We start from the raw sequence: 15,006 nt of genomic DNA, 5'->3' as shown, positions 1-15,006 counted from the left end.
CACACTCCTTAAGAGAGAAAAACCACCCCTTTCACCCTGAGATAAACCAAAATACATTTATTTTTTAACATCTCAGTGACAGAACTGTTGTTAATTCAACACAGAGAAGGGAAAGGGTTTGAAAACACGTGTAATACAACAACTAAAGTAAAACTAAACTATTGCCCAGAGCATGTAGCTTACTTAAGGACCCAACTGCATGTGGGAGGGGATTGCTCTAAGAGCAGGGCGAGCCCCAGTTGCCTCAGACGTCCTTAAAACAGGGGTTAGTGTTTAATGAGTTTAGGCTCTGTTTTTAAGTACATAGAGCAGGTTTCACATACTAGAGGGATAAACGCTGCAGGAGTAGACTTACTCATTCTTCTAACTTAATCCCTGAGCGCTAGGAGCTCAGATGCTTTTACCCCTGGGCCAGACTTGCCTCCAGGACTTCCACGATGCACGCGGCTGAGGGACGCTTCTTGGGGTCCTCACTGGTGCAGACAGAGAAGAGATCGATCATGTGCTGGTAGGATGAATCCAGTTCATCCATGTTGAGGGCTGGCCGTGTTCCCAGGGCGTTGTAGTATGCTTCCTCGTCAAAGGAGCCTTCGTCAAAAGATTCATCTGGACAAGAAGGTGGCAAAGTCATGGGGCTTTACTCCCCCTCGTCCATCACACAAGGGTTAGGGTTAGGAGGGACCTTAAAGCTCATCCAGTTCCAAACCCCTGCCATGGGCAGGGACACCTTCCACTAGAGCAGGTTGCTCCAAGCCCCGTCCAACCTGGCCTTGAACACTGCCAGGGATGGGGCAGCCACAGCTTCTCTGGGCAACCTGTGCCAGGGCCTCACCACCCTCACAGGGAACAACTTCTTCCTCAGATCTCATCTCAGTCTCCCCTCTGTCAGTTTAAAGCCATTCCCCCTTGTCCTGTCCCTATGGGCCCTTGTCAAAAGCCCCTCTCCAGCTTTCTTGTCAGCCCCTTTAGGCACTGGAAGCTGCTCTAACGTCTCCCTGGAGCCTTCTGTTCTCCAGGCTGAGCAAGCCCAGCTCTCTCAGACTGTCTCCATAGCAGAGGTGCTCCAGCCCTCAGAGCATCTTCATGGTTTCCTCTGGCCTCACTCCAACAGCTCCACATCCTTGTTGTGCAGGGGGCAGTCTCACCAGAGCAGAGCAGAGGGGGAGAATCCCCTCCCTCAACCTGCTGGTCACGCTGCTGGTGATGCAGCCCAGGACACAGTTGGTTTCTGGGCTCACACCCAGGTGAAGAGCTCACACTGCCAGGTTATGTGTAGCTTTCCATCCACCAGTATCCCCAAGTCCTGCCTTGCAGGTGTGCGGGGGGATGTGACCTCCATCTCAGCTTTGCTATTCCTCTTAGCACCAATTGCTGCCTGGGATACATCGTTATGTTTTGTTTGGTTTAAATTCCATATCTTGAGCTGTATCTACCCCCTTTTTTCCCAGCAGAATAACTGAGTCACCCCTGCAGAGCTGGCCGGGAAAAACCTCTGCAGCCTGGAGCTGGAGTTAGGCAATACAAGCCAGCCCGTGGGGCCATGCCAGCATGAAGGCTCTGGCAAGAGGAGTTTTCCCAGCACAGCCTGTAAGATTTTTAGTTTTGTGGTGTTCCAGGGCACAACGCTGTCCCCAGGCAGCAGGAGCACCCTCTGCCCGTCCCATATGCTCCCCCCTGCACTGTCTGCTCCGTGCAACTCTGAACAAGCAATAGCATGGCAGCAGGGCCAGGGCAGTGATCATCCCCCTGTACTGGCACTGGTGAGGCTGCACCTCAAATCCTGTGTTCAGTTCTGGGCCCCTCGCTACAAGAGAGACATTGAGGTGCTGGAGCGGGTCCAGAGAAGGGCAATGAAGCTGCTGAAGGGTCTGGAGTGTGTGATGATGAACGGCTGAGGAAACTGTGGGTGTTCAGCCTGGAGCATTGGAGGTTTAGGGGGTGCTTTCTCACTCTCTACAGCTACCTGAAAGGAGGTTGTAGTGAGCTGGAGGCTGGTCTCTTCTGCCAGGTAACAAGCAATAGGACAAGAGAAAACAGCCTCAAGTTGCACCACAAGGGGTATAGGTTGGATAAGGAAGAAAATACCTTCCCTAAAGGGCTGTCAAGCACTGGAACAGGCTGCCCAGGGCAGTGGTGGAGTCATCATCCCTGGGAGTGTTTGAAATACATGTAGATGTGGCACTTGTGGACACGGTTTAGTGGTGGCCTGGCAGAGCTGGGTTAATGGTTGAACTCAATGAGCTTAAAGGTCTTTTCCAACCTGAATGATTCTAATTCTATGGCCAATCCCCACGGGCACACAGGAGATGCCCAAAGTAACTGCTCCTGCTTCCCCTGTGCTTTGTCAGTGCCGAGAGGGTATTTGCAACCCTAACCTGGCCATGGCACAGCACATTTGGTTTAGCCTCTCTTTTCCAGAAGGCCCAAATAATCTTGTGTACCCTTTCAAGCGTGACGTCATTTTAAATATTTTCTGGCCACATCATTTTAGTGGCACCTCAACAGCACCCACCACACAGCTACAGCCTGGCCCATTCCTCCTGTGCTGCATGGATGTGGGATGGAGCCAGAGCATGGCTGAGAGTACTGCATGGCTCTCTCTCACGGGAAGAGCCCTCCAGCTCAGGCACATCTTTGAAGCCTACCTCTCTGTGCTGACAAGCAGCTGAAGGTGAGCTCTTAGACTAGCAGCTGGTCTGCAATGATTAGTTACCATCATTTATCAACTTCACTTTTGGATTTAAAAACCTAAACGAAGTTGGAAATGGCCTTGGGGTAGTGCTGAGCACTTCTGTGCTGCACCAAACTCCTCGGTGAGCTCCCCAGCATTGGCTGGGAAATGCAGCTGGTGCAAACAGATGACTGCAAAGCCCTTCAGATGGCACCTGAAGGAGATCCAGCACTGCGGGGGTACTAACACGTGCTGTAAAAATCAATCCTCCTAAGAGAGGAAAGCAGTTCTAGGAGCAAAACTTGCTCACCAGCAAGATATGGAAACAAACCTTCATCATCAGGCTCATCACCGAAGCTGAGGTGGGGCACAGAGAGGGTCATCATTTCCCAAAGAGTCAGCCCGAAAGGGAAGATGTCAGCCTTGTCAGTGATGATGCCATCGTCCTGCAGAGCTTCCTTGGGCTTCCAGGGCTCAGTGCCGATGTAGTGCATGTCAGGGTCACTCACTGAAAGGAAAAGACACGGCTTGAGTCTCTGCTGGGGCTCACAAACACTGAGATGCAGTCACAGCTCAGCACGCAGCCAGGAGTTAGCCTGTTGGTTATTAGTTCAGGTGTGCCAAAGCCACAGGGCGGGATCTTTTGGGGGCCTGAACCTGTTTTTCTTTTGCATGTGCATAGTCTCAAATCCCCGTGACCTGCATCTTGCTCTGCAAAAGTGCCAGACTCAGTGGGGCTCATGTTTCTCTTCCCGGGCCCAGCAACACACACTGGGGACTGCAGAGAAACCTCCATGAGGTCTGAGGCCATGCAGAGAAGAACCGAACCATCATCTTATCATAGGATCACAAAATGGTTTGGGTTGGAAGGGACCTTAAAGCTCATCCAGTTCCAACCCCCTGCCACAGGCAGGGACACCTTCCACTAGAGCAGGTTGCTCCAAGCCCCGTCCAACCTGGCCTTGAACACTGCCAGGGATGGGGCAGCCACAGCTTCTCTGGGCAACCTGTGCCAGGGCCTCACCACCCTCACAGGGAAGAACTTCTGCCTAAGATCTCATCTCAATCTCCCCTCTGTCAGGTTAAAGCCATTCCCCCTTGTCCTGTCCCTACAGGCCTATCAAGAGCCTCTCAGCCTGTCTCCATAGCAGAGGTGCTCCAGCCCTCGGAGCATCTTCGTGGCCTCCTCTGGACTCACTCCAACAGCTCCACGTCCTTCTTATGTTGGGGCCCCAGAGCTGGATGCAGTTTTCTCCAGTTCTCATCACTGTTCAGTTTAATGCCTCCTTGATCTTAATTTGCCTCAGGAGAGCTGAAGTAATCAGCTCTTAGCCTGATGGAGGCAGCACTAGCTCAGACCCGATCCCTTACGCCCTGTTCCCAAGAGGAGGTCCCACATTTCTCCCCACTCTCCCAAGCTATTGGCAATCTCAAGCTGTTTAAGAAACTTTTGTCTCATGGGGCTGATCGTCAAAGCCCGGCCTGTAACAACAAGCAAATGCCAAAATCCCTCAACACTTCACAGGCTGTTGCACTTTGATCCTTGACAGGGACCGGCCCCTTCGCTGTTGTTGGGTGCTCGTTGTCTCCTTAAGACCATGAGGAGGCAAAGCCAAAATCGGGGCTGGGTGGAGAGGACTTCTTCCTGTTCACCCAGCCCAGAAACTGATTCTTGAGCCACGCTCCTCTCCAGGAGATTACGCTGGGGCGCTGCCTCCAGCTCTCTCCCTCCTTATAAAAGGGAAGAGCTACTAATAAAAATGTAATGGAGCAGCTTTATAAATTATGAGGCTGTCGCAGGCCCAAGCGCTGTGTAAAGCGGCAGAGAAAAGCATTCTTGTAATTAACCCAAACACATTCCCGCTGCTCACAGCCAAGCCACGACGCCATTAGACATCTGCTTCTCGTTTACATGAAGTCTTTATAACACTCACACTTGGCTTGGGCTTCCTTCTAGCCCTATGAGAAGGATTCATTTACTTGGCTCTCTGGCAAGAGCATCGCCTCAGCTGGGTCTAGCAGGGCCTGATCCAGCATCCTATGTCCATGTACAAGTGCAGGAGGGCAGGAGATGGATGTCACAGGTCTGGAGAATTAAAGCTGGACCTTCCAGAGCTCCCCTTCACCATGCAGGGTGTGAACAACTTGCCAGTCCTTCTCTCCATGGACACAGGAGGGCAAGTGCGTTCCCGCTGCTCCTGGAGCCAACCTCAAGCAAACACTGAGCATCCAGATCCCCTTCCCAGCAGCCCAACCTACCAGTCATGTTCTCATCCAGGGGCAGGGACACTCCCACATCACAGATCTTGATGGCTTCAAAGTCACCTTTAATGACCACGTTGGAAGACTTGATATCTCCATGGAGCAGCTTCTTATCGTTGTGCAGATACTAAGAGGAAGAGAGAACCTGTTAACACCCACTTACATCTGTGGAGACGCAGGAAGAGCCATTGGATTTGGCCAACAAAGCACCAGCTTCTTAAATATTTAATGTATTTAAAACCTCAAAGATGGGTCAACACGCGTACAAAGCACATGGAAGCTTCTTCCACCCAGCCTACTTTTGGAGGCTTACTGTTGACTTTTAGTGAAAGGCTGTGAGAAGCACCTCCAGCAACAAGCCCTTGAGAGCAGGTGCAAAGTGCAGGTATTAGCTGACGGCCAAGTGCAGGTCTGTGTTATCCTGGGAGCTTAGAGCTACATCTCCTCGGACTGTCCCGGCCGCCTGTGCTTTACCCTGAGCACTGGCTCAGCGCAGGAGAGGCTCAGAAGCCATGCTGTGGTTTAGAGTCTCCATTTCCCCACCTTTTCTCCCTAAACACAACCTCAGTGCCGTGGCTGCTGCAGCGCATTGAGAGGAAGGATACAAGCAGCACCAGCTGGCAGCCACGGGCATCAGTCAACCAATTTCTCTGCCAAGACCAGCTCCCTGCAACTGCCTGGGGTGGCAATAAGGATGCAAGAGTCAGCAGCCAGCCTCCTTGCCTGGCTAGCAAGCAGGGACAGCGGGTAGCCCCAGGGGAGGGCAGCAGAACATCCATGACAAAACCTCTTGTTGCATCTCTTGTTATATTACTTCCATCTCAAACCTCAGGTCTCAGTTTTCACCTTGTACAGCACCCTGGTGAAAAAAACCCCACCAGGCATCTGCTCTCCACCTGCTGGCACAGCACACCGAATCCCTTTACTTTTCCAGTGTCCCCAGTGTGTACGATTGCACACAGAACAGCTACGGTTTAACGTTGAACATACCTTCAGCCCCCTCGCCATGCTCAAAGCGACTTTGAAGATAGTGGCAGCGGGGAAAGGGCCCAACCGTTTTGCACTTCTTTCTTCAATCAAGTCACAGAGCGATTTTTCTCCTCCGTATTCCATGGCCAGGCACATGCTTCCATCGTTGGCCTCGGTGAACGCGCGGTAACCTGTCCACAAAGACCGTTTGTTTGAGAGCCAACGCAGGCACCGGCGTTCCCGCATGCTTGCCCGCCCAATGGAGCCAAAGCATTTGGGGCTGCTGCCCAGGTGCTTTCCTGGTGCATTCCCAGATGCTGCAACCCATTCCAAACAAATTCACTCCCCAGGGGAGCTGCTCGCAGCTGTACGTGGCGAGGTGAACCACAGGAATGTCCACAGTGACCTGTGCAGCCCCGAGCCACAAACCTCATAGGGAGAAAGGAGCTCCCTCCTCCAGGAGGGCCCGCAGACATCCCCCTTCTTGCTTCCCTGGTCAGGTTTGCATCCTGTGCCCAGGGCAGGGAGGTTTGCCCTGATCTTTGCAGGTGGAGAACCAGGAGAAAGGAGAGCAGCAGCAGATCTGCAGCACTAACATGTCCATTTGCAAAGATAAGGAGCCATAGGAGCAAGACAAAGGCCAGGGGGGACCTTTGGGAATGCCAAGCCCTCATCTCACAGGGGCCATTTCACAAGGTCAAGACTAACACACATATGGACACTCATGTAAACTTTCTTGCTCCGTGTTTTACTCCTGTCCATAACCAATACTCTTTGGGTGGAGTTATAAACGGCAACATCTTGCATAATGGCATAGCTGAAGCGTTATTCCATAACTGATTTACGGCACCTTTTACAAAAGAAGCAGTGAAATGTTTGCAGTGGGAGAGGTCGAGCCTATCTCTGCTCTTGAATTCCTGGCAGAAGCAAGATGTGCTGGTTTAGGGATACAGAGTTCCTTGCACGCAGCATTTCTAGCACAACTGACTGTACCAAGATAGTTTCAAGAACAAATAAAAGGATGAAGTCAGAGGAAGCTGTTCTGACTGGCACGAGAGATTTTTAGATAAGAGCAGAAATTAAACACAGACTAAAGCAGCTCCTCAAAATATTCCTACCACTGAGAGCATTACAGAGCCTCTACTGCCACCTCGCAAAGGTGTGTCAGCAGTGGGGGACCCGGAGCCTCATTCCATGCACAGAAGCCATCCCAGACACCATGAAGGGGTTGCCCATCCTTTGCCTTGTTACAGTGGGCTCTCCCTCCCCTGGGGCTATCCCCGTGCTGGAGTAGCCCCACAGCTCAAAGCTGGCAGTGAAACACCTCTCAGCTCCTGGGCAGCCTCCACACAGCAGCAGCTTGTGAGTCCCACGCTGTTTCTGTCAGGAAACACCCAGATACCAACCTCTCGGTGACCAACACCAACCTCATCTACAAGAATCATAGAATGGTTTGGGTTGGAAAGGACCTTAAGATCATCTAGTTCCAACCCCCTGCCATGGGCAGGGACGCCTCACACTAGACCAGGTTGCCCAAGGCTCTGTCCAGCCCTGGCCTTGAACACCGCCAGGGATGGAGCATCCACAGCTTCTCTGGGCAACCTGTGCCAGGGCCTCACCACCCTCACAGCAAAGAACTTCCTCCTTGTATCTAACCTGAACTTCCCCTGTTTTAGTTTGTACTCATTACCTCTTTCCTATCGCTACAGCCCCTGATGAAGACACCCTCTCTGGCATCCCTGTAGGCCCCCTTCAGATACTGGAAGGCTGCTATGAGGTCTCCACGCAGCTTCTCTTCTCCAGGCTGAACAGCCCCAACTTTCTCAGCCTGTCTTCATATGGGAAGTGCTTCAGCCCTCTTACCATCCTCGTGGCCTCCTCTGGACTTGCTCCAACAGCTCCATGTCCTTCTTATGTTGAGGACACCAAAACTGCACACAGTACTCCAAGTGGGTTCTCACCAGAGCGGTGCAGAGGGGGAGAATCCCCCCTCTGGACCTGCTGGTCATGCTGCTGGTGATACAGCCCAGGACACGGTTGGTTTCTGGGCTGCAAACACACACTGCTGGGTCATGTTCAGTTTATCATTGAAAAGAGTTACTGAGGTGCTGGACTGGGCCCAGAGAAGGGCAGGGGAGCTGGTGAAGGGCCTGGAGCACAAGTCTGAGGAACAGCTGAGGGAACTGAGGTTGTTTAGTCTGGAGAAAAGGAGGCTCAGGGAGACCTCCTTGCACTCTACAACTACCTGAAAAGAGGTTGTAGCGAGGTGGGGTCAGTCTCTTCTCCCATATAACAAGCAATAGGATAAGGGGAAACTGCCTCAAGTTGCACCAGGGGAGGTTTAGATTGGATATTAGGAACAATTTCTTCCCTAAAGGGTTGTCAAGCACTGGAACAGGCTGCCCAGGGCAGTGGTGGAGTCACCATCCCTGAAAGGGTTTAAAAGACATGTAGATTTGGCACTTACGGACATGGGTTAGTGGTGGGTTAACAGTTGGACTCTATCATCTTAAGGGTCTTTTCTAACCTAAATGATTCCACAATTCTGCCACCATTCACACTGCCCTGGCAGTCCCCGTCACGCAGGGCAAGGCTAAGTTAATTTAAGAAGGTCCAGGGTGGGCCTGGCCCAGGGAGTCTGGAACCCACAGCCCTTGGTGTGAAAGGAGCCCAGAGAAACCCTGCAGCCACCTCGTGTCACAGCGCCTGGCTCCAGAATCAGCTCCAATGGCTCACGTTGCAATTTAAGCAACACAAGCTGTGCTGGAAACTCACCCACGATGTTGGGGTGCTGGAGGTTCTTCAAGATCTTGGCTTCATCGTTCAGTCTCTGCTGATAGATGCTTTGCTGGCTGCTGTTGCATTTGGAATTGATTTTCTTCACAGCCCATGGGGAGCGAGACAAACCTCTGGGAGATCTGCACAGGAAAACCCACACGGCTCAGAACCACACCGCTGGTAAACAGCACCATGGTTGAAGCTCATACAGGTCACTGAGAAACTATTTTGGAGAGCATCCGCATTTATTTTGTGGAATTAATAAAGAACAATGCTGAAATAAATGAAGCCCGCCAATGTGCACACTGCAGAGGTGTGTGCAACGCCTGCCCCATTCCAGTGCTCCTCCAGCGGGTTTCCAGGCGGTTTAGAAAAGGAGATTTGTATCAATTCTCATTTTCTGGTGGAGGAGCAGAGGCTCAGGGAGGGAGGCAGCTGCCCAGCAGGCCACAGCAGAGCCAGGAATGCCCCCCAGCACAGCAATTCTGGGGAAAGGCTGCAGGGATTACCCCAAAACAATGGGCTCCTTCCCAGCACCGACACCTCCAGCACACATGGGGCAGCTCAAAGTCCCACCCCCCTTCTGCAATAACATGCCCAGCTGAAGGGGTGCGGGCAGCATGGGAAGGTCGATTCTGTGAGGGCTGGAGCACCTCTGCTATGGAGACAGACTGAGAGAGCTGGGCTTGTTCAGCCTGGAGAACAGAAGACTCCACAGAGACCTTAGAGCAGCTTCCAGTGCCTAAAGGGGCTGACAAGAAATCTGGAGAGGGGCTTTTGTCAAGGGCCTGTAGGGACAGGACAAGGGGGAATGGCTTTAACCTGACAGAGGGGAGATTGAGATGAGATCTGAGGAAGAAGTTGTTCCCTGTGAGGGTGCTGAGGCCCTGGCACAGGTTGCCCAGAGAAGCTGCGGCTGCCCCATCCCTGGCAGTGTTCAAGGCCAGGTTGGACGGGGCTTGGAGCAACCTGCTCTAGTGGAAGGGGTCCCTGCCTGTGACAGGGGGTTGGAAATGGATGAGCTTTAAGATCCCTTCCATCCCAAACCAGTCTGTGGTTCTATGATTGTATCTTTCCAGGGGGAAAAGACACCAAGCCCTGTTTCCAAGCAGCACCTCACGCTGTGCTCTCACAGGTACCTTTTCATCAGGTAGACGTTGACCCCAGTGCCATATCCAAGCTTCTGCATGAAGGGGGAGGCTGGGATAGTGACAGAAACTGGCCCCACATCTAAAAAGAAAAGAAACCCAGCCCCATGAGTGACCCCATGCAGCGGATCAGAGCAGCTTTGCAGGGACGGAGGCAGTGAGCAGATTCCTGAGCTGCCTTTGCTCGTTTTTCTTCACCAATCATGCCAGTTTTCTCTCAACTCATGAGTTTTCCCACTGTTACCCTCCCAATTTCCCCCCATCCCACTGGGAAGAAGCGAGTGAGTGGCAGCAGCCCGGGTTAACCCCCGTACCCTCCATTTCTCCACCAGCCCCTCTGGAAACAGGGCTCACGCCTGAACACAACTCACCGGGTTTCTCCCTCTGGGCCAGGTTGTTTTGAGACTTGAAGGCTTCCATCACTGCAAACCTGGTCCCTAGAGCACAGGAGACACTTCTGTTCCATCTCCACCCCCCAGAATGCTGGAGAAACCCCACGGAAGGACCTGGGAGCACAAGCTGTGCAGGGCTCTAGCCCTAACCCAGGCAGGGGCACTGCAGGCACCACAACGGTATGTTGAAGGACATAAATTACACAAATTACACGTGCTGGGAAGCTCATTTGGCTTCTCCCAGCTCCTTCAAGCAAGCAGGTTGAGAGCTGAGGCAGGGATGTGCCTTCCTGCATGCCCAGCTCCTCCCTCCCTTGTCGCAGCTGTGTCCCTGCGGGGCTCATCACCCCGGAGCCGGCTTGCAGAGGCGGGGTGAGCCCTGTACCAGGGCTGGGGCGGCTCAGGAGCCAGGCAGGACCCTGGGCTGGGTGTCCTGAGGAACCAGCAGGGGATGTGGCACCAAGGGAAGGCGCTGGGGCTGTAGGAAGCATTCCCAGGCTGCTCCCAACAGGATGGGACGGAGGGTCTCACCCCCGGGGCGAGCGGGGCTCCAGGCTGGATGGGTACAGCAGAGCACGATGGGTGCTACTACTGCGGGCAAGGGGGTCCCAAATCGGGGGTGGGAAGCGGGAGAGGCCTCCCGGTGCCCACCTCAGCGGCGACGGGAGGCCCGGGGATGCCGGAGCCCACCGCGATGAGGGGAGGCCGGGCCAGCCCCGCAGCCCCCGGGCTAACACCATGACCGGGACTCCCGATCCCGATCCCCGCCCCGTCCCGCCGTTACCTGCCGCCGCCGTTTGAATCCTGCGCGCGCGAACCGTCCGCCTCTCCGTTACGGCGGCCGCGGGCGGACAAAGCGCGGCGGAGCGCGGAAGGGGCGGGGCTCACGGGGGTCCTGCGCTTTCGGGGGGGCTGGGGGGGGAAAGAGCGCGAACGTCCCCAGGTGGTTTTGGGGGGCAACTGTGAAGGGTCCCTGATGCCTTGGGGGGGTCTCCGTGGTGTCCCCAAGCCCTTAGTGGGGGTCTCTGTGGGGTTGTCAGCCCATAGGGGAGTGTCTCAATGGGATCCCCATGCCTTTGTGGGGGTCTTCATGGCATTGCCAAAACTTAGGGGAGCGGTGTGTCTCACCACCCAGGCATGGCAGGGGTGAGGGTTGTCTCTGGGGTCCCCCTCTTCGGGGGTCTCTATAGGGTCCCCAAGCCCTTCGGGGGGTGTTCCCTGGGGTCCTCAAGCCCTTTTGGGGGTGTCTCTGGGAGTCCCCAAGCCCTGAGGGGAGGGTGTCTCTGTTGGGGGGGGGGCTCTGTACCCCACCGAGCTGCAGGGGCTTCTTGAACCAGGGCTGAGCCATTGTCAGGGTCCGTATATATGACGCCCCCATTCCTCCCCAGCTCCCCATGAATCCCCATGGCACTGTGAACCCCCCCAGGCACGGCTGCAGCAGCACGGTGGAGAATAATAAAAAGGCATTTATTTCTCTAATAATAAACCCATTTCAGGGAGTGCAGGGGAGGTTGTGGGGAGGGCTGTGCCCCTCCAGACCCCCGCAGCCAGGCCGGGGGTGTCATCCGTCCCCCACATCACGGCGCCAGGCATTTCACGCCGGCGTCCTCGGCGTGGCCACAGTTGGTCTTGCCCCAGCTGGAGAAGCTGCAGCGCAGAAGGCTGTCCTCTGTCCCCTTGCAGGAGACGTCGTCCATCCAGATCCTCCCCGTGCCTGCAAAAACCCGGTCAGCGGCATCAGCATTGGCATCAGCACCAGCACCAGCATCAGCATTGGCATCAGCGTGTTGGTGGACCCCCTCCACATGCATCACCTCATCACCTAAATAATTAGGCTAAAGCAAACATAATTCAAGCCATTCTTGAACAAAAAGGTTAATCTGTTAGGAAAATTCCCTCCCTGACCTATTGTATTGATCCTTCTTTATAGTGACGTGTATTAAATGTATGTTAGTTTCCATTATACGTGGTGACATCAGGAGTAGTGGAGTTTTACTGGAGATTTTTGATTTTTTATGCTTGAATAAAACAAACAGGTCTGGAAATAAGGATTTGGCTTCTTGGAAGCTTCAAGCTGCCCATGGAGAAGAAAAGATGCCCCTGGACAACCCAGATGATGGCAGCATCCCATAGCTCACTCAGCACTGCATGGAGGCCCTCCCAGCGTAGTCTGGTGTTGAGATCAGGAAGTCAGGCAAGATCGGCCCTGGGGATGTGTGGATCAATGGACAAGCAGCAAAAATGCTGCAAAAATAGAGCTGCTTTGCAAGGTTTTCCTGTGATTAGTAATCAGGGACATGAGTATAGGCAATTATCCCAGTCCTGCTGTACCTGAGCACTCAAAAGGGAGAAGAATCCCATTTACAACCACCTTTGGGTGCCTGAATGCAGCTGGGACACCCCATATACAGTAATAAATAGTGACTCATAATTTTACACTTTGCATTCCAGTTTTTCTCCTTGGTCAGCATGAAATGTTGTGACACTTCCCAATTCTCCATTGCCACTGCTCTGTGGGGTCACTGCCTCTGGGATGGGGCACTCACCACCCTCATAGGGAAGAAATCCTACAGACACAGGCTGAGAGAGCTGGGCTTGTTCAGCCTGGAGAAGAGAAGGCTCCACAGAGACCTTACAGCAGCTTCCAGTGCCTACAGGGGCCCACAAGAAAGCTGGAGAGGGGCTTTTGACAAGGGCGTGTAGGGACAGGACAAGGGGGAATGGCTTTAACCTGACAGAGGGGAGATTGAGATGAGATCTTAGGAAGAAGTTGCTCCCTGTGAGGGTGGTGAAGCACATGTGCAGGCCATGGTGAAACAAGCTCTGGGGTCTCCCAAGGCTGGTGTGAAGGACACCAACTCTTGGAGGAGCCCAGCTGCACTCACAGAGCAGGTCTGATCAACCAGCATGGTCATGGTTAGCTGATGGCCATGGTGGCTACCTGCTTTTGGGGTCCATCATCTCCTTGGCACCCCCGAGCACTTGGAAAGAAGGCAACTCAAGGAGTTAAAAGGCCTATGTGGAAGGATCATCTAGTTCCAACCACCTGCCGTGGGCTGGGACACCTCGCACTAGACCATGCCACCCATGACTGTCCAACCTGGCCTTGAACACTGCCAGGGATGGAGCATTTACCACTTCTTTGGGCAATGTCCTTGCATGCAGTCCCACAAGCCAACACCGCAATGTCTGCAGATACCCAGTACTGAATAAACCAGACTGAAGCTTCTTGGGCCACCACAGCCCATGTCCTGCTTGTAGAGGACATGCTAGATGCCTTAGGGTCATTTTAGGAAGGTATCTGGTTTATTTATGCCCTGCCCCCAGTATCTCTGCTGGATGAAGTGGGGAGAGGTGGGTCTTACCTTGGCCGAACCGGGCCATGCGGTACACCTCCTCGGCGCCTCGGAAGCCCAGCATCCGGCACACCACGTCCCCATCCTTCTTGTCCCAGCCGTCGTCGCACACTGTGCCCCAGCGCCGGTCGTAGAAGACTTCCACCCGTCCCTCATGGGAGCCAGAGCCATTCACCAGCCGGATCATCCCCTCCTCAGCAGCTGCTAGTGGAGACAGAAAGGGAGGTCAGAAGGGGCATGGCGGCATCTCATCCACTTTGGAACCACCTCTGTGCCCTCTCCGTGGTGCATTCAGCTGCAGAAAGCATTGGGGAATGCACCTCCAGGACACCTGGGGGCACACCACCACTGTTGGGCATGGTGCTGAAGGGGTCCCATCAAACCCAGGGTTTTGTTGGAGGGGGATGAGCCTTGCGATGGTCATGCCAAGGTGGGAAACCTGTTTGCAGCCTTAAGGTGCTGCAGGGAGGGCAGGCACCGAGCAAGGATCAATCCTGAAGCCATCAAGGTGAGACCACATGGAGGCAGGTCAGGCTTGTGATGAGAAGAGACATCTGAGCAACCAATGGGAGGAGGGAGATGCCAGCAAATCCGGGGCACAAAGAGTTTCCAAAAGGGACCATGAAAGGGGATGGCAGGTGATGAGGAAGCTCTTCCAGCCTGGAGGCAGAACCCTGGACCAAGTCCACGCTGCTCGGGAGGACCCTGGCTTCATGTTTGAGGGAATGGTGAGGGGATGCTCGCATCAGTCTACATGCTGAACTGGGGTGGGGGGACATGGCTTGTCCTCCTCCCACCACAGCATTGCTCCCTCTGCTCCCAGTTGCCTTTCTGTGGCTGCTCAGCCTTCCTCCCCCCATCACCACCCTCCTGTTAGGCAAGACCAGCATCCCTTCATCCTTCAGCCAGGGAGAAACATGGGGAAGTGGTTTATCTGACAGGGGAATGACTGAGGAGCTCAGCACCAAACCCAAACCAATTCGGCTCTTCCTTCACCCCCAGCCAAGGAAACCCAGCAAAGGAACATGCCACAAATCCCATTATTTGGGATGAGAAAGGGGTTGAATGGAGAAAATTGCTGTCAGGCAGCTGGGCTCGCTCTGTGACTCACCAAGGGCTGGGGCAGCAGCTGAGGGTGGAGCTGGGCTCCCCCGAACAAGGTTGTTCTGCAGATGCTCACGGATTTATATTTCAAGGCATTTTCTCAAAGCCAGGGCTTGGGTTTGGTTTTCTTTTCACTGATCAAAACACACATTCCCACTGGAAATGCTCGATGACATTACTTCTCAAATGCGAAGATAAATAGGGTTTGGATTGCTGCATGAGGCATTTCCAGGCAGACTGAGGTCTCCTCCTTCATGATCGTCCTCTACATCCCATGCTCATCCCCATGGAGAGGGTGTCAGGGGCTTCAATGCCACCAAACCCAC

The 15,006-nt window shown here is 53.9% G+C and overlaps 2 protein-coding genes across 5 annotated transcripts in view; both read right to left on the bottom strand.

Moving 5' to 3' along the window:
* Window positions 1-37: 37 nt before the first annotated feature.
* On the bottom strand, window positions 38-11,124 carry PBK (PDZ binding kinase). 2 transcript variants are annotated; one of them, XM_030490682.1, is made up of 8 exons: window positions 11,005-11,124; window positions 10,200-10,265; window positions 9,820-9,910; window positions 8,678-8,820; window positions 5,924-6,093; window positions 4,931-5,060; window positions 3,003-3,179; window positions 38-606 (listed from the first exon to the last, which is right to left on the bottom strand). In XM_030490682.1, the coding sequence occupies exons 2-8, from the start codon at window positions 10,246-10,248 to the stop codon at window positions 401-403; spliced, it is 966 nt and encodes a 321-aa protein (XP_030346542.1). In that variant the 5' UTR covers window positions 10,249-10,265; window positions 11,005-11,124; the 3' UTR covers window positions 38-400. The 2 variants fall into 2 exon arrangements, with proteins under 2 accessions (XP_030346542.1, XP_030346543.1); XM_030490683.1 differs by lacking the exon at window positions 11,005-11,124 and adding an exon at window positions 10,872-10,991.
* Window positions 11,125-11,666: 542 nt separating this feature from the next.
* SCARA5 (scavenger receptor class A member 5) overlaps window positions 11,667-15,006 on the bottom strand; it is a 36,943-nt gene continuing 33,603 nt past the window's right edge. For 2 of the 3 annotated variants that reach the window (XM_030490829.1, XM_030490831.1), the window contains 2 exons: window positions 13,586-13,780; window positions 11,667-11,934 (listed from right to left, as the gene is read on the bottom strand). In XM_030490829.1, coding sequence (XP_030346689.1) covers window positions 11,798-11,934; window positions 13,586-13,780 — 332 coding nt within the window. In that variant the 3' untranslated portion in view covers window positions 11,667-11,797. The remainder of the gene's footprint in view (window positions 11,935-13,585; window positions 13,781-15,006) is intronic. The other variant, XM_030490830.1, reaches the window with a different exon arrangement.

This window comes from Strigops habroptila, chromosome 6, assembly GCF_004027225.2.
Source record: "Strigops habroptila isolate Jane chromosome 6, bStrHab1.2.pri, whole genome shotgun sequence".
In the NCBI taxonomy this organism is placed as follows: Eukaryota; Metazoa; Chordata; class Aves; order Psittaciformes; family Psittacidae; genus Strigops; species Strigops habroptila.
The sequence above is the reverse complement of the archived record's forward strand: the minus strand, read 5'-3'. Positions and strand labels throughout refer to the sequence as shown.